This window comes from Eumetopias jubatus, unplaced genomic scaffold, assembly GCF_037043125.1.
Source record: "Eumetopias jubatus isolate StellerSeaLion01/CBP00866 unplaced genomic scaffold, mEumJub1_p1.0 scaffold_1, whole genome shotgun sequence".
Taxonomy (NCBI): Eukaryota; Metazoa; Chordata; class Mammalia; order Carnivora; family Otariidae; genus Eumetopias; species Eumetopias jubatus.
In genome coordinates, this window is record NW_028274807.1 from 209007880 (window position 1) to 209035318 (window position 27439).

Here is a 27439-nt window from a genome sequence, read left to right on the forward strand (position 1 = left end):
ATGAGGGGAATGAGGCCCGGAGAAGGTCAGAAAGTTGCCCAAGGCCATACAGTGATCTCTGGGGAATCTATGAGGTCAGAAAGGCCCCTGGGAGTCTCTCTCGGCCAGCTCTCCTCCTGGGAGAGGTTGGGAGCAGAGTTTCAGCCATCCACATGTCCTGCCTTCTCCATGCAGCCAGTGAGCTTGGGCTGCAGGGAGATGGAAGCCGCACTTACCCTGCCAGGCCTCTGTGAGCTCACTGTCTAGGCATCCACAGCTCCTGATCCCAAACCCACATGTCTTTGAGACCCATGGGAAATAGGGTGGCCCTGGAGCCTCAGTTGGAGGGGAACAGGGGCCCCCAGCTCTGTGGCCACCCCACCCATTTCCAGGGTCCCTGTCCTCTGCCAGCTGCGCCCCCCCCAGCCCCCTCCCCCCCCCACAACCCCTGCCCTTGCTGACTCAGGCGGGAAACCAGCCCGGGCAGTTTCGCTTCCTGGTTCTGATGCAGCCCCTCTGGCCTGCCCAACTGGCAAGATTTACTTCTTTCATTTCTTTTTTTCCCTTTTGGAACACAGGTTCATGGGCTGAGCGTCAGGGCCCTGCCAGGAGAAGTGGGCATTCAGGCGGAGGGGGATGGTGGAAGCAGGAGAGGAAAGGCTTGGGAAGGAATAACCGTGTCTCAAAAGCCGTATTTAGTGGCTGCCCTGGCCGTGCAGAGAGGGCCAGTGTGACAGGCAAGACAGGACAGGCTGAGTGGCTAGTCTTGGGCTCCACTCTTCGGACAAAAGCAGCCCTTACAGCCCTCACAGCCCTCAGGCTCCAGAATTCTCCACACTGAGCGAGGGGTGTTAGGATCCCCATTTAACAGATGGGCAAACAGAGGTTCAGAGAGAGGGGACAGGACTTGCTGAAGATCACACAGCCAGGAAGTGGCAGAAACTGGCACTGAACTCAAGGTATAGTTATTTTCCAAAGTCTGGGGCTCTTGGCTTCCGCACCATTGGTGGGCTTTTGTGGGCAGCTGGAAGGAACAAGCAGAGGGAAAAGTCATGCGGGCCGTGAGGCTATTTGGGGAGGCCGAGGGGGTGGGGCCGAGGGGGAACAAGTGGGTTGACATTCCAGACCTCATACCTGTTGCGCCTGAATGCCTTTCCTCGCCCCTGGGGTCCTCCTCCAAAGGGCTGGTGTCAGAGGGACAAAGGAGCCAGTTTACAGGAGTCCCTGGCCCGCCTGGGCGCCGCGGGACCCAGTAGGGTTGGCCTGGCTTCCAGGCACCCTGTCCCAGTCCCCGCTCTTCTGAGATTCCAGAAAAAGGTTAACAAATAATTTCCAGAAGAGGGAGAAATCATGATTCCCGTAGACACGTAAAAATGGACACGTGTTAACGTTTTTATTGAACTCATGTGGGAACCAGGCAGATGTTATACGCGGCTCAAAAGAGAATCTGGAGAACAGGCACTTTTACATTATCAGACTATTTGTGCAAATAAACGTGCAGATGGGGGCAAATTGTTTTTTTCCATAGGGAAGGAGGATTGTCAGCGAAACCCCTGCTGGCCGGGATGGAATTTGCATGTCTACAGATAAGTGGTTTTATATTGCTATCAGTTGCTTACAATTTACAGAGCTGAGGTCAAAGACAATGCTATGAATCAGATAACCCGGAAGGGCGTGTTGTATAGAGATGATGCACTGAATAATCAGAACTGATTCACTGAAATGCAAGATTTTCCTTGCAAAAAAGGGAAACAATTCATTACTTCCTTCATTCAATGAACACCTGTTCATTAAGCGCCTCCTGCGCACTGTCCTAGGTACTGGAGACACAGCAGTGAACAAAGACGCAAAGGAGACCAGTCTAGAGCGAGTGCCGAGTGACCGCTCCTGGGGCTGGAGGTTCGGGAGGGCAGAGGGCTCTCGGAGGTGACATCCGGGAGGGGGAGGGAACCACAGCAGGAGGCAGGACAGAGAGGAGGTGGGGGTTTGGAGGGGGCAGCCTTGGCGGGTTTTCCTGGTTTTCTGTTTTCCCCACTACAATGCCAGTTCTCAGCTCTCCTGAGCTGAGGTTGGCACGGGGCAGGCATACAGTAAATGCCCAGTGGGCAGAGAGGCTCCATCTCAAAAAGCGGAAGCCCCTCGCTGCCTGCTTAGGGGAGACATTGCTATGCTGTGGGCAGATGGCACGGGCGTCGGGGTTGCCCGAGTGGGGCTCAAGGAAGGGCGCGTGCGCGTGCCACACCCCTGAACGCAGCCCTGCCCTCCAGTCCTCCAGCCCCTCTTCCCCCACCCCTGCCCCCGCTGAAACCCGAGGATCGGGCCTGGGGAAACCCCAAGCCAGTCTTTCCATTGAATTTGGGCTCTGCTGCCACAAGTTCTGATTTTTCAAGATATAAATTAGAATTTTTTTTGGTGTGAAATTGCTCACATATAAAATCCATCATTTAAAAACATACAGTTCAGGGGCACCTGGGTGGCTCAGTCGGTTGAGCGGCTGACTTTTGATTTCAGCTGAGGTCATGATCTCAGGGTCATGGGCTCGAGCCCCAAGTGGGGCTCCAAGCTTGGTGGGGGTCTGCTTGGGATTCTCTCTCCCCCTGCCCCACCCCCCTGTACTAAAATACATCTTAAAAAAAAAAAAGTGTACAGTTCAGTGGCATTTCACTGTTTTGCAACCATTATGTCTGTCTAGTTCCAAAACTCTTACTCCAAAAGATGACCCCAGCATCCATTAGCAACTCCCCCTCCCCCGCTCAACCATGGACCCCCGTATCAAGGTCTGTTCTCTTGTGGATTTGCCCTTTCTGGACATTTCACATCAATGGAATCCTACAGCACATGGCCTTTTGCGGCCGACTTCTTTCACTCAGCATGTTTTCGAGGTGCATCCATGTCGTGGCATGTGGGCGCTTCATACCTTTTTACGGCGGAAGCACACTCCTCGTACAGACACACATGCTCCCCACCGTCTGTTGAGGGCCACCTGGGTTGTTGCTATCTTTAGGTGACGTGAACGTCACGTACAAGCTGTTGTCGAGTCGAGTCCCTGTTTTCAGTCCTTCTGGGCGTGTGGCTCGGAGTGGAATGGCTGGGTCAGGCGGTAATTCTAGGCTAAACTTACTGAGGAGCCACTGAACTGTTTTCCACAGTGGTTGTCCCCTATCTTGTAGAAAAATTTTAGTTCAGAAATTTTTGACCACCACTGTGTGGGACCCAGAAAAGCCGACTGCGGTGGGTTCGCTGGCTGGGAGCCAGTCACTCACAGGTGTGGCTGCCCGTACCCACACGTGCCGCCACCTCCCCCAAGGCAGCAGCTCAGTGTCACCCCGACTGCAGCCTTGTTCCTGGGCCGTGACCCGCTCCCCACACCCCAGCAGGGGGAGGGCAGGAAGGCTGTCAGATTCTTGGCTGATTCACAGGCACGACTGCCAACCGGGAATGACGGAGGGTTCCAAGAGGCAGAAGGAGAGGGTCTCAGTCTGGAGGAGACAGCAGCTGGTCAGTGGGGAGTGGGGACCCTGCAAGTGGCTGTGCAAATCCCTGCTCGGTAATGTTGACATGGCCTAACTGGGCCATTGCAAGGGAAGCGCCAGAATGGTGCCTGGACCACTGGTGGTACTACATAAATACAAGCTGTTAGGGCTTTCAAGATCAAGGTGGCCCTGAGCAGTTCACAAGTGCTGAGAACTAGCACTGAGACCCCACCAGGTGGTGTCAGCATCTGTCCTATGGGTCGTTCCCCATAGATGCTTGGCTTGTCTCTGGCAGAGGTGGTGACCTGGGCATGCAGGCAAGTGAGGGGGTTGGTGGGAGTCACCCAGGGCGGGAGGGGCGAAGACTCGCCTCCAGCTCCCGGGCTGAAGGTGCAGAAGCCCATTTGTCCCTCCGTGGGCACACGGCTGGTCTCTGGTGGGAACCGCTGGGACTAACCCAGTTGGGACACCTGGTCCCCACTCACAGGAGCATGGGAACGCAGGAGGAATCACAGTCACGTTTATTGCTCTGGGTTAAACCAGGGGAGACAAGACCAGAGGAGGGGGACACAGGAAGCTGGTGAACATTCCTTCCCTTCTGGAGTCCTTGGCACCCTGGGAAGCTGACCAGTGCACTCCAGATCTGCTGATCACCTGCTCATGGGCTAGGCCCCCAATGCAATTTGAGGTGCATGTCACCCGAGGCTGTGGGGAGCACGGCTTCTTACAGTGGGGTCACCTGCACAGGGCTGAGCACGGAGGCTGCGGCGATGGCCTCCAATGGGCTGGTGTCCTTAGGAAGGTGTCTTGGTGGAGGAGGAAGAGGCTGCCTCCTTCTTGGCGGGAACCTTCACCAATGCCAGCTTCTTGGGCAGGCTGCTGCTGGCTTTCATTACCACGTCGTGTTCGATCTTCTTCCGGATCCCGACCTCCAGGTCCTGGGGGGGGGCAACCACAGGGCAATGAGACTCGGACCTGAGGTGGAGGGAGGGGAGCGCCTGACCCAATGCCCTCTCTCTGGCGAGCGTGCACAGGGGGCTGGATGAGCAACTCCCCCCGAAACAGCACCTGAGGGTCTGGGGTTTAAGTCTTGTCCTGCACCCTTCGGGGTGTTACACACAAAAATTCCTGTTCTCATCTCTGGACCTCAGCTTTTACACCTCTACTCATCTCCACTTTACAGATGAAGAAACAGGTTCCTGCAGTGAGGAGGCACTTGTCCAGGCTTCCCCAAACAGGTGAAGGATGGGAGACTGGAACCCTGCATGCCCAGAGCGTTTGGTCTCAGCTTCCAGGCAGCAGTCCCTTCCTGGCCCATGTCATTTCCGCCTGGCAGATGGTGGAACTGGAGCTCCGAGACACAGAGACGTGAGCAAGCAAAGGCACAGGGGTTTGGGTCCCAAACTGGTAGTTTATTTTTATTTTATTTTATTTTTTAAAAAGATTTTTATTTATTTATTTGAGAGAGAATGAGAGATAGAGAGCATGAGAGGGAAGAGAGTCAGAGGGAGAAGCAGACTCCCCGTTCAGCAGGAAGCCCAATGTGGGACTCGATCCCGGGACTCCAGGATCATGACCTGAGCCGAAGGCAGTCGCTTAACCAACTGAGCCACCCAGGCGCCCCCAAACTGGTAGTTTAATCATATTTCCCAAACTGCCCTGTCCTGCCTGAGTTCCAAGGACCATGACCACCATGACTGTCACATACCTGGGTGCAGGGGACACAACAGCAAACAAAACACAGAAAAATCTCTGCCCTCTGGGAGCTGGCACTCAGCCATACCCGTGCGTATGGAGACGACACACCTGCCCATGACCCACTAGGTTAAGGTGAAGGTAAGCGCTGCTATCCAAGAAAGAACATGGGACGAGTGAGGGATGCGTGTTATCGGAGACAGCTGCTCAGAAGCACCACCTGCAGTCAGACTAGACTCTGAGAAAGGAAGCTGTGTGGATTTCTGGGAGAAGAATCTGGGCAGAGGAAACAGCCAGTGAAGTGCTGAGGTGGGATAAGAACAGTTAAGGGGCCAGTGAGCAAGGGGGAGAGTAGGAGGAGGGCAGGGAGGTGACAGGGGCAGATCATGCAGGGCCTTGCAGGCCATGGAGAGGATGTGGGCTTTTCTTGAGGGAGGGTGGGAGACACTGAAGGCTCTGAGCAGACCAGACTTGGGTGCTCACTGCCGCCCTCTGGTGGCTGTGAGAGGAGGCAGGCGATCCAGGAGGATGTCCCTGCACTGGTCCAGGGGGTAGCTGATGGGATGGGACCAGGTAGGGGGGAAATGGGTGGATTCTAGATTAATACTAAAAGCAAAAAGAATGGGATCTGACCCAGATATGAGAGAAGAGGGGAATCAAAGATGATCCCAAGTATCTGGAAGGACAGAGTCTTGCTGAATCAAGACTGTGGCAGGGTCAGGTCTGGGAGGCAGAGGGGAGGATCAGAAGCTTGGTTTTGGATATGCTGAGTTTGAGATGCCCATGAGACAGCCCGCCTCCCGCTGCCAGATGGAGGTAGGCAGATCGCTCGGTACCCAGGTCTCAGAAAACCGAGGCTCTGAGGAAACGAAACGATTTGCTCAAGATTACACATTAGTTAATGTGGAGTACAATTTGAACTCAAATCTGACTCCAGTAAAACCAGTTTCAAATTAAACTTCTTTGTAAACTCACCCCTACCCACCTATGTAAAGAAGCTACATTTAAACACAACCACAAAAATGACAACCAACGCAGCTAACGTTCACTGGTGTCCTGTGCTGTTCTCGGCGCTTTACAAGCCCCATGGCATCGTATTGTGCGCCGGGAACTTGCGCTGCCCCTGCGCCATGATCTGGCACGCGCCGGAAAAGGCGGGGTTGGAAGCGATCCCTACAACTCTGGGAGAAAGGTGCTATTACTATGACCATTTTACAAGTTAGAAGACGCAGGGTGAAGAAATACTAGCTGTTGGAGCTGCGACCGCACGCAGCACTGCCTTTCTGCAAAGCTGGGGTTTCTACTTTGCCACGCCACCTCCCCTCCCCACTTCTATTAAAGAACGGTAACAGCGAGAGCGGCTAACGTGCGTTTCACGCTTTCTGCGCGTCAGGCCTTGCTCCTTCGAGGCCCGCTGAGTGTGGTACGTGATGTCCCGTTTCTCATGGCACAGGGGTCGAAACAGACTCAGAGAGCTGAGTTGTCCAGGCACCATCCTCCGCCCCTCACGGGCCTCCAGGTTCCTTCCCTCGCCGCTCGCACGCCCACACTCACCTTCTTGAGCTTTCGCTGCTGCACGATGCGCGACTTCTTGGGGGCGATCACACGACCTGGGAAGAGACGCGCTAGCATGAGGCCGGGGAGCTCCAGGCCCTCCTCGCCCCCCAGAACCCTGACAGCTCCTCACCACCCTTCCTCGGGCCCCGGTTCCGCTCTGAGGCCGCTGCCGCTGCTTTGCTCTTCCCCGGCTTCCGCGGCTGGAACTTGCGCTGCCCCTGCGCCATGATCTGGCATACGCCGGAAAAGGCGGGGTTGTAAGCAATCGCAGCCGGAAGGCGCAAGGCACGACGGGATACAGCGGGGCCGCAGGGCGCAAAGGCTCACGGGACACAACGTGGCAAAGCATTAAAGAGACATGACGCCCAGAGGAGCGGATCGTACGCAAACCTTCGCAAAAACTTCCAAGTAAAGGTTATAATGGTAAGATAACATTTACTGAGGACTCATTTGTTTTGTAAAACAGTTTTATGCCCTTTGTACATAAAATTTGGTCTAGGACTAGGGTGAGGTGACTGAGGCATTCAATGGTGCAAACTCTAAGGGTGCCTAAAATTCAGTAATCAATATAAATAGCATTCTCAACATTTAAAAATAAAATTTTAGGGCGCCTGGGTGGCTCAGTTGGTTAAGCGACTGCCTTCGGCTCAGGTCATGATCCCGGAGTCCCAGGATCGAGTCCCGCATTGGGCTCCCTGCTCAGCAGGTAGTCTGCTTCTCCCTCTGACCCTCTCCCCCTCATGTTATCTCTCACTCTCTCGAATAAATAAATAAAATCTTAAAAAAAAAAAAAGAATTTTAGGGGTGCTGCCTGCCTCAGTCAGTGGAGCATGTGACTCTTGATCTTGGGGTTGTGAATTTGAGCCACATTTTTGGGTGTAGAGATTACTTAAAAAAATCGGAGATGCCTGGGTGGCTCAGTTGGTTAAATGTCCGACTCTTGATTTCAGCTCAGGTCATGATCTCAGGGTTGTGGGACTGAGGCCCGTGTCGGGCTCCATGCTGAGCATGGATTCTGCTTGGGATTCTCTCTCTCTCTCTCTCTCTCTCTGCTCCGACCCCCAGCTTGCGCTCTCATTCTCTTTCTCTAGAAAAAATAAAAAATAATTCAGGAAGCTATTGTTTATTTATCTTGATTACTGAGCTCTTCGGTGTCCCCTCTAAAATTCTGTACCGCAGGCACTGCCCTAGTTCTAGCCCTGAAGCAACCTACGAGGGCAGTGCTAGTATCGTCCCCATTTTATAAATGAGAACACCAAAGCATGGAAAGGGGAAGTGACTTGGCCAAGACCACACTGTAGAGAAAGGGGCTGAGCTGGGTTTTGAACTTGGGCAGACTGGCTCCAGTTATAGGGCTCTTAAGAGCCATGCAAAGGCTCTGTGTACTCTCCCTACTCTAGGAAGAAGGGTGGTTGGGGAAGAAGATCAATATGGGGGCAAGCCATTCAAGAAGTTTATTATAAAACCTAAGGGAATGGGGGTAGACTATGGAGAGTCAGGTTGGTTACTTCTGGGGTCCATCTAGGGGTCCCTACCCTCAGGAGACGGTGGCGTTTAGGGCTGCCCGGAGCTCCTCAGGGGCAAAGACCCCCAGCTCTGTGATGATGCCGCCAGTGATGAGCTCATGGGGGGTGACATCAAAGGCAGGATTCCAAACCCCAATGCCTGCAGGAGAGAAAGGGGAGGCAAGAGAGCAGGTATTTAGCTCTGTGAAAGTTCTCAAGCTCTTGTCACCTGTCTCCCCCACGGTGGTTCATGAGTTGGGGAATCCTTGACAATCTGGGGATGCTCACTCTGTAAGTGCATGAAGGCATTACATGGGGCTTTAGCACCCAGTAACTAGTTTAGACCCCCACCCCCCATTCCTGGGCTGTCATTGTCCAAGAAGTCTTAGAAGTCTTATAGACGGGGCGCCTGGGTGGCTCAGTCGTTCAGCGTCTGCCTTCAGCTCAGGTCATGATCCCAGGGTCCTGGGATTGAGTCCCACATCGGCCTCCCTGCCACGCCCCCTGCTTGTGTTCCTGCTCTCGCTCTGTCAAAGAAATTTAAAAAATCTTTAAAAAAAAAAAGAAGTCTTATAGACATCTTACCCCACTTTTGCCGGCTCCAAGGGTCTCTGTAAGAAGTTCTAAGAACCCACCTCAGAGCCTTTGCACGGGCAGTCCCCTCTGCCTCCAGTAGTCACGTGACTCACGGTTTCATTTCCTTCAGGTCTTTGCTCACATGTCACCTTCCCGGCGAGGATTTCTCCAATCACTGTGTCTAAATCTCCCGCAACCGACACTTCCCATGCCCGTCCTTGCCTTGTTTATTTCTCCTGCGCTCACACCCGCTTCTAACGTACACTGTGGTTTTGTATTTATCTTGTTTGTCGTCTATCTCTCCCACTGGATTGTCAGCTCCGTGAGTGCAGGGGCGTTTACATCTTTTTCACTCCTGTGTCCCCGGCACCCTAGCACAGCATCGAGAATCGGCCAGGTACTCAAAAATATTTGCTGAGAGTAATAACCTCTTACACGAGAGGCTGCAAACTGGTGGCCTCTGTTTTCTCTGCTCACAGGGATTTTGGCCAGTGCTCATTATGCCTCCAGGAAAGCAGGGGCACCAAAAACAAAACGAAGGAAAAAAATTTATAGAATTAATATATCTATTTTTAAAATGCTGTAACGAATTGGAGCACAAAACAACAGAATGTTGGGACTTCCCTCTGCTTAGCTGTACAGTGTGATTTTTGCCTTAGCTCCATACTTGGGACTCTGGGGTAGCAGCCCCACAGTATTTTCGGTGCTTAGGGATCTTAACTGGGTCCTTTTCATAAAAGATTTCAACCATAATTGTTACCATCTAATGAGCGCTAAGCAAGGGTCAGGCACTGTCCTCCACATCACGTGGGTGCATTCACTGACAACCCTGGGGTTTGTAAGCTGGGCCGTAGTAAGCGCTCATCTTACAGATGTGAACACTGGGGCCCTGGGGGATGCAAGAATGCAGGCATCTTGCGCATGGCAGCCAGGTGGCGTGAGGAAGGCGAGAACATCAGTGTCTCTCCATATGCACTACGCAAGGCAGTATTCTCATTTCTTCTTCAAGGGAGGAAACCCAGACGGAGAATAGCAGGACAACTTGCCTTAAGTCTCCTAACTCATTAGTTGTACACTCTGACCTTGAATCTGACCTTCAAGGTGCTTCTGTTCCAAGAAATGGCTGGAAAAAGCTGCTTATGCCCCAGAAGGCTGATTCTACCCTAAATCCACCAGCCCCGTGAAGGGGCCACGGTGCCTAAAGGGGGGTGCCCAGGCACTGTGGTGATCCCTCTAAGGGGAGAGCTTACCGGGGGCTGCAATCCTGACCCCGTTGACGTCGGTCAGTTCCTGCCCTGGGCGCTCCTCGATGACGATCTCCCTGCCCGTCTCCAGACGGAGGTCACACGAGGAGCTGGGGGCAGCCACATAGAAGGGGATGCCGTGGTGCTTGGCGGCGATGGCCAGCTGGTAGGTTCCCACCTTGTTGGCCGTGTCACCGTTGGCAACCACGCGGTCGGCTCCCACGACGACAGCTGGGGAGCAAGATGCTGGGGTCATAACCTGGCCCTGGATGCCCGGAGCCCCACCCCCCGGCACCGCGCCCACACACCTGACACGCCCCGGTGGGCCATGGCAGCTGCTGCCATGCTGTCTGCGATGAGAGTGGCAGGGATCTGCTCGTACACCAGCTCGAAGGCAGTCAGCCGGGCTCCCTGGTTGTAGGGTCGGGTCTCCGTGCAGAAGGCATGATCCAGACGGCCCAGGGTGTGCAGTGAGCGGATCACACCTGTGGGGCCCGGCCCACCAGGATGTCAGGATGAGACGGAAGGTGACACACAGGCAGGGTGGCTCGTTGTTGAGAAGCACAGCTCAGGGGCACCCGGGCGGCTCAGCTGGTTGAATGTCCGTCCCTTGATTTCAGCTCAGGTTGTGATCTCAGGGTTGTGGGATCGAGCCCTCCATCGGGCTCTGTGCTGAGCGTGGAGCATGCTTGGGATTCTCTCTCCCTCTCCCCCACTGCTCTCTCTCTCTCTCAAACAAATATTAGAGATTTTTATTTATTTATTTGACAGAGAGAGAGAGAGAGAGAGGGAACATAAGCAGGGGGAGTGGGAGAGGGAGAAGCAGGCTTCCCGCTGAGCAGGGAGCCCGATGCGGGGCTCGATCCCAGGACCCTGGGATCATGACCTGAGCCAAAGGCAGACTCTTAATGACTGAGCCACCCAGGCACCCCCAAATAAATAAAATATTAAAAAAAAAATAGAAGCACAGCTCACCAAAGGCTCACTAGGCACAGTCCCATCCCCAGGCCCTTGCAGTGGCTGTCCCCTCTGCCGGGTACATGGGTCCTCAGAACATCTTCTCGGTGAGGCCTTCCCTGATCCCTCAATCTCCCCCAGCAAACCCCACACCTCCGACCCCTTCCTGGCTTTCTCTTTAGTACTTACCACCTTTGAACACAGCACACATTATTTATTGATTGGTTGTGTTTGTTTCTCCTACTTCCCTAATCTTCGGGGCAGAGATTTTGTCTACTGTGTTCAGTGGTGGGTCCCCGGTGTCCAGAACTGTGCCTGGCACACAGTAGGTGCTTAGTAAGTGCTGAGTAGATAAAGGAATGCACGTATGCAGGAATGGTGGGGCACTCTAGTTCTTAAACAATGTTTGTTTAGTGAATAAATCGGTGTCTTGCCATCAAGGCCTCAGTCCCCAGGCACAAAGGCAGGGCCCAGGCAGGCAGTCAAATCTCTTGGTCAGAGCTATCCCAAGCTTTCTTTTGGGGAGCCCCTCCCTTCTCAGTCCTCTTGGAGTTTGCATCCTGCGCATTCTCTAGGCACACGGGTTGGGCTGGACCCACTGATTGATCCTGGATAAGCAAGTGACCCCATTAAAGCCCCTGAGATACAAGGAGCCTTTTCTGGCACTGTCAGCTTAGAGACTTGGCTCTTCATGATCTGAACCCTAGCAGCCTCCCTGCTGACCTGTGGAGCAGAGAATGATGCCGCCAAGGAGGGCAGAATTTAGGAACAGGGACAGATGGCTCCTGATGCCACTATTTGACCCCCGGATCCAGCCATACCTAAAGATAACACCCTAAACACTTGTGTACAAGAATAAATTCACATCTTTTTGGTGGGTAAAGTGGTTAGGGTTTCTTTCTCTAGCATCCAAAAAGGCCCCTTCCCCATTCCCATGGATGCCCACTCACCCAGAGCTGTGCCATAGCCAGCAGTGGCCAGTGCACCAGTGTTACAGTGGGTCAGCACGGTCACCTTGCTGCCCCCAGGAGCTGCCCGCTCCAGGAGGTGGCGGGCTCCTAGGTCCCCGATGCTCCGATTGTCCTTGAGGTCTTTCTCCAGCATGTCCTCAGCGCAGCGTATCACTCTGGGGCCGACAAGAGGCTCTCAGCACCAGCCACCAGGCCTTCGTGCCCAGGCTAGCCCCTCTTCCCTTGCTAACACTCCTGGGCAGGAGCCCTCTTGCTCAAAGCCTCTCCAGGCTTTGGGGGCCGACACGCTTCTGTTATTGTCACCTGTCACGCCATTTGCTCACACAACACGTTTACCTCGTGTGTGTGGGAGAGCAGAGCAATGAATAGGACAACGATCTCTGCCCCTGTGGAGCTCACAGTAGGGTGGGGGAAGCAGGTGGTGAGCGGTTAATGAAGTGAAGGAGAAGGCAGCCGAATCAGGGGACAGAGCACAGGAGATGAAGGGTGTTACGTGAGGCGGTGGGAAAGGCAGAAATCTGAAACCTGATGGAGAGTTAGCTCTGTGGATAGCCGCCTGCAGAGATAGCATATGCCAAGGGCCTCAGACAGGAGTAAGCTTGGTGGGGTCAAGGAACACGGAAGGTAACCACAGAGCTGCAGCAGAGGAGAGTGGAAAAACAAAAGGGCAGGGAGGGGATCAGGACAGGAAACAAAATTCCTCAAAAGCAAAAACCAGGAGAATGCAGTGGCTTGGAAAAGGACCTCTAAGGCAGTTGGGGCTGGGCGTGTTCTGGGGAGGGAGAGTCAAGGGACTGAGTGCAAGAACCTTGGGACCCAGCTGTCCGGGCGGGCTCTTAGTCCTGCTTGTGTGGCCTTGGACTGATGTGCCGTGCCTGCCTCAGTTTCCCTATATGTAAAACGGGTCGCTCTGCGAAAAAATGAGTTAATAGCCTCCACGTGGAGCAGTGCCTGGCACAAGGTCCCCCTACCTCTCTCGGACCGCCTCCTCCGTGGCGCCCTCGCGCTCAGCCTCCAGGGCTGCGGTCTCGGCCAGGTGGCGAGCCGCGCGGGCCATGTTGACAGCGGTGGGCCGGGCGGTGACCAGGAAGCTCAGCGCGTCGCGCACGAAGGCCACCAGCGCGGCGAGTCCCGGTCCCCCCGCGCCCGCCTGCAGCTCCACGGCGAGGCTGAGGCAGCCCACGAGCGCGATGGCCGGGGCGCCGCGCACCTGGAGGGGGGGATCCTGCGGTCAGGCGGGGGCTCCCCCCCTCCCCGGCCCCGCCGCTCCGCCGCGTGGCCCCACCTTCATGGCGCGGATAGCCTCCCAGGCCTGGCGCACCGAGCCCACTGCCTCGTAGTGACTGTCCTGGGGCAGGAGCAGCTGGTCGAGGATCTCTAGCGAGCCCCGAGAGTAGCGGATCGCCTCCAGGGACATGGTGTCACCGCCTCGCTCACGGCCACTCAGGAAGCAGTGGGGGCGACCCGAGCACGCTGGACTGGCCCGGAACGCGAGGTGGGGGCGGGACCGGCGCGCTCCCTCCCCCAAGGAGGCGCATGCGCACAGCAAACCCGCAGGACCCCGCGACTAATCCCGCCTTACTTTTCCCGGTTAGTCTGGGCAGTTAGCCGCCTCCTGGAAAGCACCGATGGCACCGTTTATGGAGCAACTAGTGGATTCTAGGCCTTGTGTTTAGCCGGAGAGAATTAGGGCCTCATAGCGTGATCCCCCAAGTCACCCTTAGGCGCCTGACTTTGGCCAGAGCGAGTGCAGAAGGTGGTCTCAAGGAGAGAAAGGCCCGAATTGGGGGATTCCAAGGACTGAGGGGTCTAACTGTTGCCCCGAAACCTTCCCATCCCGGCAGGGAGCAAAAGCCGGTGGGCTGGGGACAGCCACTGGGGCTACCATCTCCCCCGAGGGACAGGCACAAATAAGAAGTTGGCCAGAACCTCAGCCCCAAGAGGGCCGTGTGTCTGGTTCACCACTGTATCCCCAGGGCCTAGGTTAGTGCCTGGCACACTGCAAACACCCCACCAATGCTTGTTAAATGATCTTCCTTTTCCACGGTTTAGGGGGAGGGGGCAGGCAGCATCTCTGGGTGGATGCCCTGCTGTTTCTGAGCCCTTTTCTGCTCAGTTTGCCAGTTCCCTTCAAAAGATGCATCATGGTAGGGAAGGGGCAGGGGAGCTCGTTCACGACCTTCCAAGGCATCCCTGCAGGCTGGGGATAACGAAAACCCCCACACTTGCGTACCCCAGGCCCAGGCGCTTCAGGCACCACCTATGTTCCCAGCCTCCCCCCCCCCCCACCTTCCCGGTGGGGGTCCTGCAGCCTGGTTCCCTTTCCACCCTTCGCCCTCAGCCTGTGCTGCCTTCTCTGGCAAGTCGGCTTGGACTGCAGACCAACCTGAGCCTCCACCTTGAAACCCTCATCAGGCCGGGTGGGGATCATGGCTGGGGCCACAGGTGCGGCAGCAGCATCACACTGGCTGATGAGGGTCCCCAAAGCTCAGTTGGGTGGGGGTGGGAGAGACAGCCCCTGGGCCCAACTAGCAACCTGAGGCAGGGACAAAGAAGCAGGGCTTTAATGTTGGGATGTTGTCCCACAAGGCACAAACACCCTCTCCAGGACCAAATAAATATCTTCCCTGCTGCGGGAAGGCGAGGTCTGGGGAGGGGCAGCGTCTGAGCTCTCCAAGGGCTGGTGGGCAAGCAGGGCTGCAGTCTGAGAGGCCTCCTGGGCCCGCCGCAGCCTCTGGAGCAGGTCCAGTTCCCAGAACGGCTCACTCGCTCTCGGAGTCGGAGTAATCAGCCACGAGAGAGGAGCTGAGGGTGCCCGGGTGTGGCGTGTCCTGGGGGGTGGCTGCCTCCGGAGAGGAGCCTGGCGGGGACCGGGGCCTGTCCCGACACGTCCCTTCCTGCCCCCGAGGCCCCCTGCTCTTGAGGGTCTCGGCTGTCTCCAGAGAGCAGTCTTGGGGGCATGTGGGCCCATCCTGGGTGTTCCCCTCTGGCACCCATGTTTCCCCAGACTTGGGGGTCTCTGCTGCGTGTTGGGGGCTCTCTGAGACCTCCCGGGACCGCCGTCGCACGATGCCCAGGTCTCCCACGGTGATGGCAGAGCAGGCCGGTGCTGATCTGCGGTTCTGGGCCAGCTTCTTCAGGACGCTGCCAGCTTTGCTGCTGCTGGTGGCGGGTCCCGGGGCCGAGGGGAACCAGGAGCGGCTGATGATCTCTGTCCGCTTGAGTTTCTGCTTGTCCTCGTAGGCTGGGGGTTGGGAGGGAAGGGAGGGAAGAGAGGGAAGGAGGTCCAAAGCTGCCCCCTGCCTTGGCCTGCCACAGCCCACTCGTGGCCGGGGACCCCCATCTCTGCCTGCTCAGTCCCCCCCCACCCCCCCAGCTCCCCCCCCGCCTGCTGGCTCCCCACGCACAGTCCAGGGTGTGGAACTTGAGCAGGGCGGCCAGCCTGCGGTCGTCCTCTGTCTCAGGCACCAGTGGGATGGCCAGGCTCGCCTTAGCCTGCAGCGCCTGGTCCCTCTCTTCTTCTTCCTGCATGGCTTTTTTCTTTTCCTGTGTGGTGGGGGACGGGGTGGGGGAAAGGTATGGTGGGTGTCAAAGACCTGCCTCTTCCTTGCCCGCTGACCTGGGCTGTGTCCCTCCGCTCAGCTTCCTCTTCTTCAAGCTCGTTCGAGGAAAGGGCCTCCCACAGGGCCCAGGATGCAGAAGTCACTCAGCAAGTGCAAGATGCAAGGATCATTAATAGGCGCACTGTTCAGTCCTCTGCTCATCCGTCCCATGAATATTCACAGAACGGCCAGCTTGTACCAGGCCTTGTTCTAGGCACTGGGGATGCAGCAGTGAGCAGACACAAACCCTTGCCCTCACGTGGCTGACATTCTAGTGGGTGAGAGAGACAAAGTGGCGAGGAGAAAAAGAATGCCGGGAAGGCGGTAGGGAGCGAGGGGTTCAACTGTAAATGGCGGTGCAGGATGGCGGGAAGGGTCAGGCAAGGTCTCCCCGAGAAAGTCACATTTGAGAAAAGATGTCTGAATGAAGGAGTTAAGTGCGTATCTGGTGGAAAAGTGTTCCAAGGTAGAAGGAACAGCCTGTGCAAACACCCAGAAGCAGAGGCGTGCTTGGGGTGGTTGAGGAACAGCGAGGAGGCCAGTGTGGCTGGAATAAAGTGATTGAGGAGAAGGTGGAGACAGTGGGGAGGGAGGAGGTGAGACCATGCAGGCTGTGGGCCGTGCGGAGGACAGTGGCTTCTATTTTAAGTGGGAGTCAGGGAGGATTCTAAGCAGAGATGTGAAATGACTCAGGTATTCACAGGTGCCTCCTGGTGGCCATGTGGGGAACAGACTGTGTTCTGTGGGGTGTGGGGGTGAGCGCCTGGAGACCAGGGCTGAGAGACTGTGCTGGTCCAGGCAGGAGATGATGGGAGCTGTGGGAGTGGTCAGACCCTGAAAAATTTGCCAACAAGAGACAGGGGTGAAGGGGGAGTCAAGGTCAACTCCAGGTTTTGGGGGCTAAGCCCCTAGAAGGACAGAGATGCCTCCATTGCCGACAAGGGGAAGATGTGGGGGGGTGGCTTAGGGCCAGATGGCGGCTTGTATGTTTGAGGGTCCTTAGACACCTCATGGGGAGACACCCAGAAGGCAGGGGACACATAGCTCAGGGCACAGGACCGGCTGGAAGCGTATGTTTTTGATAACAAATAATTAGTAAGAAAACTAGCCGTTTTACTCTTAATAATGACCACAGAACAATCAGCAAAGGAAGCAGGAAGGGACAGGAGCTGTAGGATGGTGACAGCCTGCGCTCCATGGCGGTTGCTGGGGAAGCTCCTGCCTGCCTGGGGGGCACAAGGCGCTCCAAAGAGTGAGGGAAGAGGGAAGGTTCTCACGTCCTGCAGGATTTTCTGGTGCCCTGCCAGATGCCTGAGAGGGTGAAAAATCCGTTCATGGTACACTCATCTGACCCTGGGCCCTGACTCCCTGTGACGTGGCACCGCCCAGTATCTTTGGTACAACTTCAGAAGCCATTGTGGTCACTGACAGCAGGGCCCTGGGGTGTCCTCGAGCCAGGACTGTGTCCCTGGGGACAGGGGTCGGCATTTGCCCCTGTACCCTTGGTGACTCTCCATGCCAGGGCAGGGGTCTTGGCCAAACATTCGTATACTGAAACGTGCACGATTACATTTCACTGTAGGTGACTTTCCCTTGAAAGAAAAAAAATTTTTTTTTTTTTAACGACAGGGCACTGCAGAGATGATTTTGGCAATTATGTAGGAGTGGGCTGCCGATCTATGTAGGGGTGGGCTGCCGATCTATGTAGGGGTGGGCTGCCGATCTATGGACTTCGTTTTGGGATAGATGAGTGGATCCATGAAATGTGTGTTATGAGCTGAGCACCAGGTAAGTGCGTGGCAAGCTGGGGCTCCCCGTGGGTGCCCTGAGGTAGGGACGTGGCTCAGAGCTAGGACGTGGTATGGCGACGGCTGCCCCTGCATTTTCCCCCTTCCGATGTCAGCGACGCCCGCTCCCTCGTGGTCCCGACCGCAGGCAGGCGCCCCCACTCACCCGGAACCTCTTCCGCAGCATGCTGTTGAGCGCAAAGTCATCCTTCCAGGCGCTCTGGGCCTCCTGGATGTGGCTCAGGGTGGGGAGGGCCTTCTTGAGTGTGCTCCGGTCAGCCTCACCATGCTCCAGGCGGAACATGGCGTCCGTCTCCAGCTTCTGCTTCTTCTCGTGCTCTGTGATAGCCAGAAGGCAGCAAGGCCTTCAGGCTCCCGCTCGGCCTCACGGCTGGCCTTGGGGCCCACGCCCCGTGCTCACCTGTCGTCAGCACCTGCTCATTATCCACCATGTCCCAGCGCTCCTCCTTGCGCTGGGCACCGCTCACGATCACGTAGTCACAGTTGGCGGGGTCCGTCTGCATCTCGATGTAGTTGACACAGAGGTGACATTTCATCCGGAACCTGGGTGGGCAGAGGGCGGAAGTCAGGCCACCCGGCACCCCTGCCTGCTTCCTTCTGTTTGTGCGCGTCACGTGACAAGTGCTCACTGAGCACCTACTACACACCAAGCTCTGCATCTGGGATTAGGGCCGTGGGTGAGACAGACACCGTCCTATCAGCCCAGAACTGACATGCTGTCTGGTGTTTGTTCATTTTTCACTCACGCGTTCAACAAACCCCTCCCGAGTCAGGCTGCTCTGTGGCAGGCTGGGCGGCAGCTGCTGGGGACACAGCAGTGAGGGATGCCAGCCTGCTCTTGGAGGGACTGACATTCCAGCAGGGGCCACACTGGCAGCAAATGCACGAGCAACCAGTGTAGGGTGGTGAGCGCTGCTTTGGAAAAGTCCTCTCTCAGAGGTGGTGCTGGAGCAGAAACCCAAGGAGGGGGTCCTTCTGGGGCGTGTGAGGGACCTCGAGGGGGAGAGTGGGCGGAGGTGAGGATAGGGAGGGGACCAGGCTGAGCGTGCAAGGCCTTGTGGGCCATGGGGAGGGCTCAGGCTTTTAGTCTGAGGAAGGTGGGAGCCATGGAGGGTTCTAGGCAGAGGGGATGTGCCCCGATTGACAGAGCGGGACAGTTTCCAGGAACGGACCGCAGGAAATGGCCATCACGGAATGGCTGACCTTCTAGTCAGACACCACTGGAGCCCCCTCGCCCTGCAGCTATCTGATGCACCCCTCTGAGACACCAACCAGGCTGCCTGTACCTGTAGATTGGGGTTGTGTAGTAATTGCCAACCTTCTTCTTTTCTGCATTGTAGCGAACACCTGGGAGAAGAGGGAGAGAATGGAGGCTCAGCATCTTTTCCCTGAGTGGGGGGCAGAAAGGGATGGTATTCCTCCAGGGACACCCCTGGAGGGCCCTAAAATTCAAGGTGGGAAAGGGCCATGTCCAGGCTCCATGACAGGTGCTCAAGCCACAGGGGAGGGGGGGTGGGCAGCAGGAGGGTCCAGGTTCAAATCCAGACTCCACCACATTCCAGCTAGGCAACCTTAGGCCGGCTACTTTGGCCCTCTGGGCCTCAGTTTCCCCAGCTGTTCAATAGGGAAGACTCTTAACGCCTACCACGCAGCGCTGTTTGAGAATCACAGGAGCTAATAGTACTCACAGATCACTTAGCATAGGGCCTGGGACGTGGCAGGTGCTCAAGAAGGGTTGGCTTTTATTATCAACGTCTGTGTTTTTTGTTTTTTCATTGATTAGATGATATATAATCTTGATCTGCTTAATCTTGCTCATTGGGTGAAAACAGCTTCAGCTACAAAAATAGAGCTTGGGCTGGTGGGTGGTGTGGCCTGAGTTTTCCTTTCCTGGTGGCTGCTTCAGTTCATGACCCTGAGGGTAAACCGCCTCTGGTGTCAGGCTGCACCCTGTTTCTGTCCCCTGAGCACCTGGTGGCCTTTGCTGCAGATGCCCCTGGCTGGGTCTGATCAGGGGACCTACTGGTGAGAGGGGAGTGTCACTCATCCTCCTCAGCAGTGGGGTGGCCCAGCCCCTCCTTCTGCTCTTCCGTGGTCCCTGTGAGAGAGGCTGGACCCTCATGCCAGGAGCCACCACTCCTATTTACAGAGCGAGCTCCTGTCCTGGGCCAGGCACTGCATGAAGAGCTGAGGGTCCCTGTATCACAGAGTTGGAAACGGAAGCCAGGTGGGTCAAGTCACTGGCCTGCGCTCTCAGAGCTGCCCATAGGACCATGGACCCATGTCTGTCTGTCTGTCCATCCAACTGCGGCATGGACAGGGGTCCAGACGCTAAAGGTAACAGCAAGGGCAGTGGCAGTTTGAGTTTATGAGCCCTCACATGTGCTGTGTGCTATGTACTTTGTATGCCACACAGGTGGGGCACTCATACCATCTGAACTTATGGCTGGGTAAACTGAGGCACACAGAGACTAAGTCACCCACTGAGGGTCCCCAAGCTAGGAAGTGGCAAAGCCGGGCCTCCTCACTGCTCTCCACAACCCACCGGTCACTGGGATGCCTATCTCCTCTCCGATTCCTGATCACAGGCCCCGGGTGGAGACGGTCTCTCACGAGCCGGGCGGGGAAGGGGCTCGCCGTCTGCGGGGCTGAACGGTCGGGGGTGGGGTGAGGAGAGGAAGGGCAGGCGAAGCTCACCCATGCCGATGTGGTTCTTGCAGCCGTCACACCAGATGTTATAGGGCATCTCAAACCTACGAGAACAGAAAACGGCCGATCGGCACCTGTCTGCCTGAGCCCTGCCTGGGTCTGCGCGCCCGTACCTCCTGCCACAGCCCGCGGCGTGGGGAGGACAGACAGCAGTAGGCATTCCTACAGCCAGGCCGATCCTGTCATCCTGCTCTCCCGCGGGCTCACCCCATCCGGGTGAGTCTCCACCGGTGTGGCCCTGTCTTCATGCCTCACCCTGTCAGCTAAACCAACGGGAGCAGAGGAGGAAGCGAGCTGAGTGGAGCAGTGGCCCGACCAGAGCTTAGCAGGGTTGCTGTACGGTCCCTGGATCTCTTTCCATGGTTCTATTTGCTACACTGATCTGGCCGTCCGTGTGCAGGAGTGACAGAGCTTCCATTTTAAAAGACCACGAAATGATGAATAATGAGGCGAAGTAAAGACACTGTGGTATGAGCGGAGGGCCCCACAGACAAGAGTGGGAGCAGCTGGTGTGCACAGACCGTGGCGGTTGAGCATGGTGGGCTCTGGGGCTGGAGGTGCGGGGGGGTGTTCCAAGGCGACCTTCCGCTCTGTGCCCCCCGAGGCCATTGCTGGCACTCAGATCTGGACTCTTTTTCCACCAACATTCCGGCCTCTCATGATTGTCGTTGGATCCTCCACTCAGGCCCAGGCTACACCGCAGAGACGGAGGTCAGAGTCCATGAAGCAGACAAGGGCTCATCCTTCAAGGCACCACAGGCTGGCTTCTGCTTCCTGTTGTGGCTGGGCCACTGGGGAGCGGGCCACACACAGAAGGAGAGCCCTGCGGGAAGGGCCACTGTCCTGGCTCAATGGCGGTCATGGCTGGGATTCTTTATCCTCCCCGTATCTGTGCCCTTTGCAATGTGACTCTGCAATGCTTCCTGTCAAGAGGTGGATGAATTACCACCCTCCCCAACCCCCCGCAACACGACTGGCTTTGGGCAATGAGACAGAAGGGATGACGTGCCCGCTCTGGGGCTTGGCCTCAAGAGTCCTTGCATGCCTGTGCTCACTCCCTTCTGGAACCCGGGCGCTGCCACGTGAACCAGCCCAAGCTAGCCAACTGGAGGATGAGACACACGTGGAGCAGGGCCCAGTCGTGCCGGCCCAGCCAGTCTCCAGGCAGGTGACCCCTGAACAGGTGAGAGAGCCCAGCCCGAGTCAGCCAAGTCCAGGCAAGGCCAAGAGAGGCATCCAGCGGAGCTGCACAATTGTGAGCAACACACATTACGTGTTTATCATTTGGTTACATGGCAATAGCTGACGGATAGAGCAACTTCCTGCTTTCTGGAATTAAGACCCTGCGACACTGGACAAAATCAGGGGTGCTGAATTCTCCTAGAGCCCGATGCCAGGTGGCACAAAGTGCAGGGGTCCCCAGGCGGTGCTGGGGCCTTACCTGATGATGAGGATGCCTTGCGACAGCTTCCGAGCCCGCTCCCGCAGCGGGTGGCTGTTGTGGTACCGGTTGAGGGAGCCATGCTGTGGGGAGAGGACAAGGGAGCGGATTAGCACAGCCACGCCCGCTCTCCCCAGCTGAGAGGCCGCCTGCTCACGTCCTGCGGCAGGTGCCAACAGCGAACCACGCAGCACTAAGGCCTTGGGGAAGCAAGTGGGGTTGGAAGCAGGAATACATGAGTTTGAATCTTTGCTCTTCCATTTAGGAGCTGAAAGAGCTGTGTGACCCTGGGGAGTGATGTTGCTTTTTGCCTGCCAAGCCTCTGTTTCCCCCATCTGTCGACTGGGGACGGTGACTGTAATCGCCTCTGGTGTTGTGAGGATGCTGAGGTAGGGGGACAGCACCGGTCAGCGCTTACTAGGCACTTCACGGGCCTCATTTTTTTTTTTTTTAAGGTTAAGATTTTATTTTTAAGTCATCTCTCTGTCCAATATGGGGCTCGAACTCACGACCTTGAGATCAAGAGTCACAGCTCTACCGACTGAGCCAGCCAGGCACCCTGCGTCATCTCATTTTAACCCCTTAAGGATCCTGTGACGTTGGGCTGATTTTTAGTTCCCCCTTTTGACATATGGGGAAACTGGCACAGCGAGCCCAGTCATGTGCCCGGGATCACGTAGCTGGGACAATTTGTCCCCAGGCCCTTACATAGTGCCTACAGTGTGGGACCACAGCTGTGACCGAGACGGATGGACATCTCTGCCCTTAGGCAGACGTTCTAGAGGGGGAGAGGGACGATATCCAAATGAAATGATGGTGCATCAGGGAGTTGTAAGGGCTACAAAGAGAAATAAAGCACTAGGTGATGCGACAGAGAACGAGATGGTGGTCAGGCAGGCCCTCTGTGGGGAGAGACCTGAAGGGAGGGAAGGAGCCTGTGGTTAGAAGAAGGGATTCCAGGCAGAGCGAACAGCTGAGGGAACAAAGAGGAAGCCAGAGGAGGTGGAGCTGGGAGAGCGAAGGGGTCTGACACAGAGCACGTGTGCTGGACCTCCTCCTGACCTTTGCCGCAAACACGCCAAGCTGGGCCCAGAGTAAAAGGTCACTGATGACACAGCCACATTTACCACTGGGAACAAAGACTGTCCTGAGCCCCATGTGACAAGTGCATGGCAGCAAGCCCTCAGAGGCCACCCACGCTCTGCAGCCGTGGCTCTGACCCCAGGAGCGGATGATGTGCTCTGCGGCCCCTGCTGTGGAGTCTCTTTGCTAGTGTGGACGCGGGAAAGGGAACCTGCCCTTACCTTTTCAGGATTGAAATCCGGAGGGTAGTACTTGTTTACACCTTTCCTTTCACCCTGGGAAGCAGAAGAGAGACGTGACTCAGAGAGGGTGTCCTGGAGGAGACCTCGTCGTGCAGCCTTGAGGGGCAGCACCCCGACGAGGGAGACTGAGGGACATCCTAGAGAAGCCCTGGGCTCTGAGGGTCTGAATGGAGACTGTGACTTGGGGACTGGTGAACCACCATCATCACTGTGGAAAACTCCACGAGGATCAGACTCTCCTAAAGCAAGGGCGTTCAGTGTTTTTGGGACCACGACCAACAGCAAGACACATTTAACACTGCCACTGCGCACACGCACATGTAATAGAGCGAAGCCCAGTGCAGGTTTTATGAAAGAACGCTTACCCCGGCTGTGAGGGTCTTGCTTTTTCAATGCTGGCAGCCCCCCAATAAACTGACCTCATCACCCACCAAAGCAGTGGGTCTCAAACCTGGCTGAACATTACATCCCCCTGAGGAGTTTCTAAAATACCGATGCCTGGCTCCCACCCCCAGAAGTTCTCCCGACAGGGTCTGCTCTGGGGTGTGGTGCCGCGACACAGGGCTTTTAAAAGGCACCTTGCAAAACGGGTGTTTGAACAAATCCTTCTGCACGCATGCCCGCGGCAGCACTAGTCACAACAGCCAAATTGTGGAAACAACTCAAATGTTCATCAGTGGATGATCGGATATGAAGAATGTGGCCGATCCAGACAGGGGAATATTACTCAGCCACAACATGGAACGAAGTTCTGATTCCTGCTGCAATACGGATGAACCTCAAAAACATTAGGTTCGGTGAAAGAAGCCACACACGAAAGGCCACATATTGTATGATTCCACTTACAAGGAATGTCCCAAATGGACGAGTCCATGTAGACAGGAAGCAGGCTGGTGGCTGCCAGGGGCTGGGGGAGGGGGGCTGGGGAGTGACTGCTCATGGGGACGGGATTTCCTTTTTGGGGAGAGGGAAATGCTTTGGAACTAGATAAAGGTGGTGGCTGTGCCACACTATGAACATACTAAACACCACTAAATCATACACTCTACAACAGTTAATGAATTTCACCTCCTTAAAAAACAAAATCAAAAGAAAAGAAAAGAAAAAAGCTGCCTGGATGATTTTAGTGCATGGCAAAGTTTGAGAACCACTGCACCAAAAAGATCATGATCCAGAGTTTGGAAATACCACCTTACAGCTTGGGGACAGGGAGGGAAAGAGCTACTTTGGGGGCCTGATGAAGACCAGAAGAGAAACCCAATGAGCACAAGGCTGTCCACTCACCATCTTGGCAGCTGCCTACCGGTCCTCGCCCTCAACACGGCTGATCTGAAAAGATGAGACACGGACTGTGCAGTGTCAACCCCCTACCCAGTCCTGCCCTCCTGGGGAGCCTGGTGGAGGGACCACGGCTTCCCGGAGAAGATGCTGTGGGCTGTGTGTGGTGGCGGCAGCTTAGAGGATCCTCCAAAGAGCGGTGTTTGTCTGTTTAGAAAGATAGTGTCCTGTTCACTCTCCATCCAACATGTATTTCACACCTGACACTTCTCATCCTTCCGGGCCTCCATCATCGCTTACCTGGACCAGCGCAGCTGCCTCCTCCCTGGTCTTCTGGCTCTGCTCTTGACTGCTACAGTCTGTTTTCCCCACAGGGACCAGAAAGAGATCTTAAAATATAAATTCTTCTGCTTAAACCCCTCTAGTGATTGCCATCGGTTGGAGAATCAAGTGAACCCTTTCCCATAGCCTGTGGGGCCCCTGCCTGCCTCTCCAAGCATGCCTCTTACCCCTCTCCCTCTCCCTCACTCTGTTCCAGTCATGCTGGCTCCCTGGCTGCCTTCAAAGCCTCAGCAGGTGCAGGCTAACTGCCTTGAATGCTCTTCCACCAGCTGTCTGTTCTCTGTCACAGGCCTCAGCTCAAACATCATCTCTGTCAGAGGCCTCATCTGACTACCTGATCTAAAGTCGCTTCTTCCCTGGGGTTCCTATCACATGGCCCTGTGGCGGTTTACTTGTGTACCGTCTGTCTCCTCCACCAGGTCACACTGTGCTGTATCTCCAGCACCTGGGACAGTGCCTAGCCCCTGATAAATGCTGACTGTGTGAACCACTCCCCTAAGAATTAGTGCAGGTGACACAGGTATCAGACACACAGCTCCTTAAGCTGGGGTGGGCGACCTCCCTCCTCCCGTATGTTTGCAGGAGAGACTTTTAGGTCAAATAAAAGAAAGTTCTACTTGACACCAAAGAGAGACGCTACGAGGGACTGAAGCGTATTCTAGAATGGAGATTGGCAAATTTTCTCTATCAAGGACCAGATAGTAAATATTTCTGACTATGCGGACCCAACTGCCTCTGTCCCAATGACTCAACTCTGCTGTCACAGCTAGAAAGCGGCTGCAGACAGTATGTAAATGGGGGTCAGCTGCATTTCATCAAAACTTTATTTATGGACACTGAATTTTGAGTTTCACATGGTTGTTACCTGTCACAAAATATACTTCCTTTTGATTTTTCCCAACTACCTATGAAGTCAAAACCATTCTTAGCTGTCAGCCTGTACAGAATCAGGCAGTAGCCTGTGGGTGTAGTTTTGGCCTGTGGGTGTAGTTTGTTGGCTCCCTATGCTAGAGTCAGGAAGTATCTAACTGTTTCTGCCAACTTAGCTGTGTACTGTCTACCAGTTACTGCATGCCAGGCGCTGTACCGACTCCGACATCACTGCCTCGTTTCGTCTGCTTTATGTCACTCTTATCCCTAGTTGATGAATGAGGACATGGGGGCTTAAGAGACTTGCCCAGGATCAGAGGCAAAGTTGGGGTGAAAAGTTCCAGATGTATACTGTTCTGCCATGACCCTGAACATCTATTCACCTCAGATCCTCCATCTGTAAAGTGTGTCCCTGGACCAGATTTTCCCAAGGTCACTTCCAACCTAAAAATGCTTTTGTCAACAAAACAGCTAAGTGCCCACTCAGGCTTTGGGGCGCAGTTCCCTGGGCCTGCAACCCAGCTCCACTCCTTCCCAACTGGGTGACTTCAGCCAGTGTCTGAGCATCTCTGAACTTATATTTCCACACCTGTAAAGAGTCTGTGATGGTGACAGGACTTTCTGGGATTGCGGTGAATGAAATAAGACATTGGGAAGTGTTTGCAGGGTACCCCATTTTCAGGAGCTGGGGCTCTTACAGGGGATTTACCACCACAGTGACTGGAACAGGTGGGGCTACAGGATGAATGTATAGAAATCTCTGGTCCTTGGTGTTAGGAGTAATTATAAACCCCACTGGCTTAGGGCATAGCGCTTGGATCCCGACTCTGCTTGCTAGCGTTTTGACTTCTGGCAAAGCATTTCTCTCTGCGCCTCAGTTCTCTCATCTATAAAGAGGGTTTATAAAAGTATCAACCTGATAGGGTCGCTGTCAAAACTCAGTGAGTTGAAGTACTTAGTCCAGCGCCTGATGCAGAGTTGTATGCTGGTACCTTCTATTATTTCTCATGCCAAACCGTTTTACAAGCATCAAAATCTTCACCATAACCCAGTGAGGTAGGGGCTCACTGGTCCCACTTTTCAGAGAAGAAAACCTAAGGGCCCTTCAGGCATAATATGGCCCGGCGCTGGGGCTGAGGTCGCGGCCGGGGCCCGGGGATTTCAGTCGGGGGTCGCGGCTGGGACAGGAGCCGGCTGCGGACATGGGCCCACAACCGCAGAGCCCCCGCGGCCCCCAGCGCGCTCGTCCCCCATCGGGAGGCTCCGAGATCGGGTGAAGCAACGACCAGACCCCGGGCCCTCACCAGGCCTGACCGCCCCTCCGCCCGCGCGTACTTACCTGCCCTCCTCCTGACGTCACGCCGTGCCAGTGCCCGGAAGTGAGTGCTGGGCGCTCAAGGGGGCGTGGCACACTCTTCGCGTAACGCGGACGCGGGCGCGAGGCGGGGCTAAGAGGTAGCGTCGCCCTGATTTGATTGGCTAAATGCCAAAAGGAGTGGACCAATCCAGGCTTTCCCTTCCCAACTGTGGGGCGTCACGATGCTTCCCAGGCCCCGCCCGCCCAGCCTGGCCCAGTGTGAGGCCAGGTTTCCGGGGAGCGCGGTCTGCCTGGGCGAAGCGGGAGATGGAACGTGCTCCTTGCTTTTGAACGGCTAGCGATCTAAGAATTATTTTTACATTTTATTTTTATTTATTTGAGAGAGAGCGTGCACAAGTGTGTGTGTGGGGGGGATGTGGAGGGACAAGCTGACTCGGTGCTGAGCACAGAGCCCCAAGCGGTGCTTGATCTCACGACCTGAGCTGAAATCAAGAATCCCCCACCCACTGACTAAGCCACGCAGGCTTAGTCCTTTTTTTTTTTTTTTCATTTTTTCCCCCCATTTTTAAACGGTTGTGGGGAAAAAAATCAAAAGAATTACCTTTTGTGACTTGTGAAAATACTATGAAGTTCAAATTTTAGTGCCCATAAATAAAATATTGGAAGACATTCATGCCCATTCATTTACCCAATTGTCCATGGCTGCTTTCCCACTACAAGAGCAGAGTTGAATGGTTGCAATAGAGAGCGTGTGACCCATGCAGCCTCAAAAATTTACTCTCTGGCCCT

The 27439-nt window shown here is 55.4% G+C and overlaps 3 protein-coding genes across 10 annotated transcripts; all 3 read right to left on the minus strand.

Annotated features, from left to right (window-relative positions):
* Positions 1-3956: 3956 nt before the first annotated feature.
* Positions 3957-6946, minus strand: CUNH19orf53 (chromosome unknown C19orf53 homolog). Its single transcript, XM_028088797.2, has 3 exons — positions 6835-6946; positions 6702-6757; positions 3957-4390 (listed from the first exon to the last, which is right to left on the minus strand). Exons 1-3 carry the CDS (start codon positions 6929-6931, stop codon positions 4247-4249), a joined length of 297 nt encoding a protein of 98 aa, XP_027944598.1. The 5' UTR covers positions 6932-6946; the 3' UTR covers positions 3957-4246.
* On the minus strand, positions 6701-13457 carry MRI1 (methylthioribose-1-phosphate isomerase 1). Of its 4 annotated transcripts, none has more exons than XM_028088793.2 (7): positions 13243-13457; positions 12929-13167; positions 11937-12112; positions 10338-10514; positions 10036-10260; positions 8240-8369; positions 6701-6757 (listed from the first exon to the last, which is right to left on the minus strand). In XM_028088793.2, the coding sequence occupies exons 1-6, from the start codon at positions 13372-13374 to the stop codon at positions 8242-8244; spliced, it is 1077 nt and encodes a 358-aa protein (XP_027944594.1). In that variant the 5' UTR covers positions 13375-13457; the 3' UTR covers positions 6701-6757; positions 8240-8241. The 4 variants fall into 4 exon arrangements, with proteins under 4 accessions (XP_027944594.1, XP_027944595.1, XP_087873123.1 ...); XM_028088794.2 differs by lacking the exon at positions 6701-6757 and adding an exon at positions 7027-7105; XM_088016997.1 differs by lacking the exon at positions 6701-6757 and adding an exon at positions 7154-7791 and having other exon boundaries at positions 13279-13457.
* Positions 13458-14505: 1048 nt separating this feature from the next.
* Positions 14506-26739, minus strand: YJU2B (YJU2 splicing factor homolog B). 5 transcript variants are annotated; one of them, XM_028088973.2, is made up of 11 exons: positions 26672-26739; positions 24421-24509; positions 24127-24327; positions 22822-22875; positions 21518-21600; positions 20065-20120; positions 18654-18714; positions 17768-17910; positions 17513-17685; positions 15365-15503; positions 14506-15201 (listed from the first exon to the last, which is right to left on the minus strand). In XM_028088973.2, exons 3-11 carry the CDS (start codon positions 24127-24129, stop codon positions 14720-14722), a joined length of 1194 nt encoding a protein of 397 aa, XP_027944774.1. In that variant the 5' UTR covers positions 24130-24327; positions 24421-24509; positions 26672-26739; the 3' UTR covers positions 14506-14719. The 5 variants fall into 5 exon arrangements, with proteins under 5 accessions (XP_027944774.1, XP_027944775.1, XP_027944776.1 ...); XM_028088974.2 differs by having other exon boundaries at positions 24421-24479; positions 26672-26716; XM_028088975.2 differs by lacking the exon at positions 26672-26739 and adding an exon at positions 26249-26658 and having other exon boundaries at positions 24421-24479.
* Between the last annotated feature and the right edge of the window lie 700 nt (positions 26740-27439).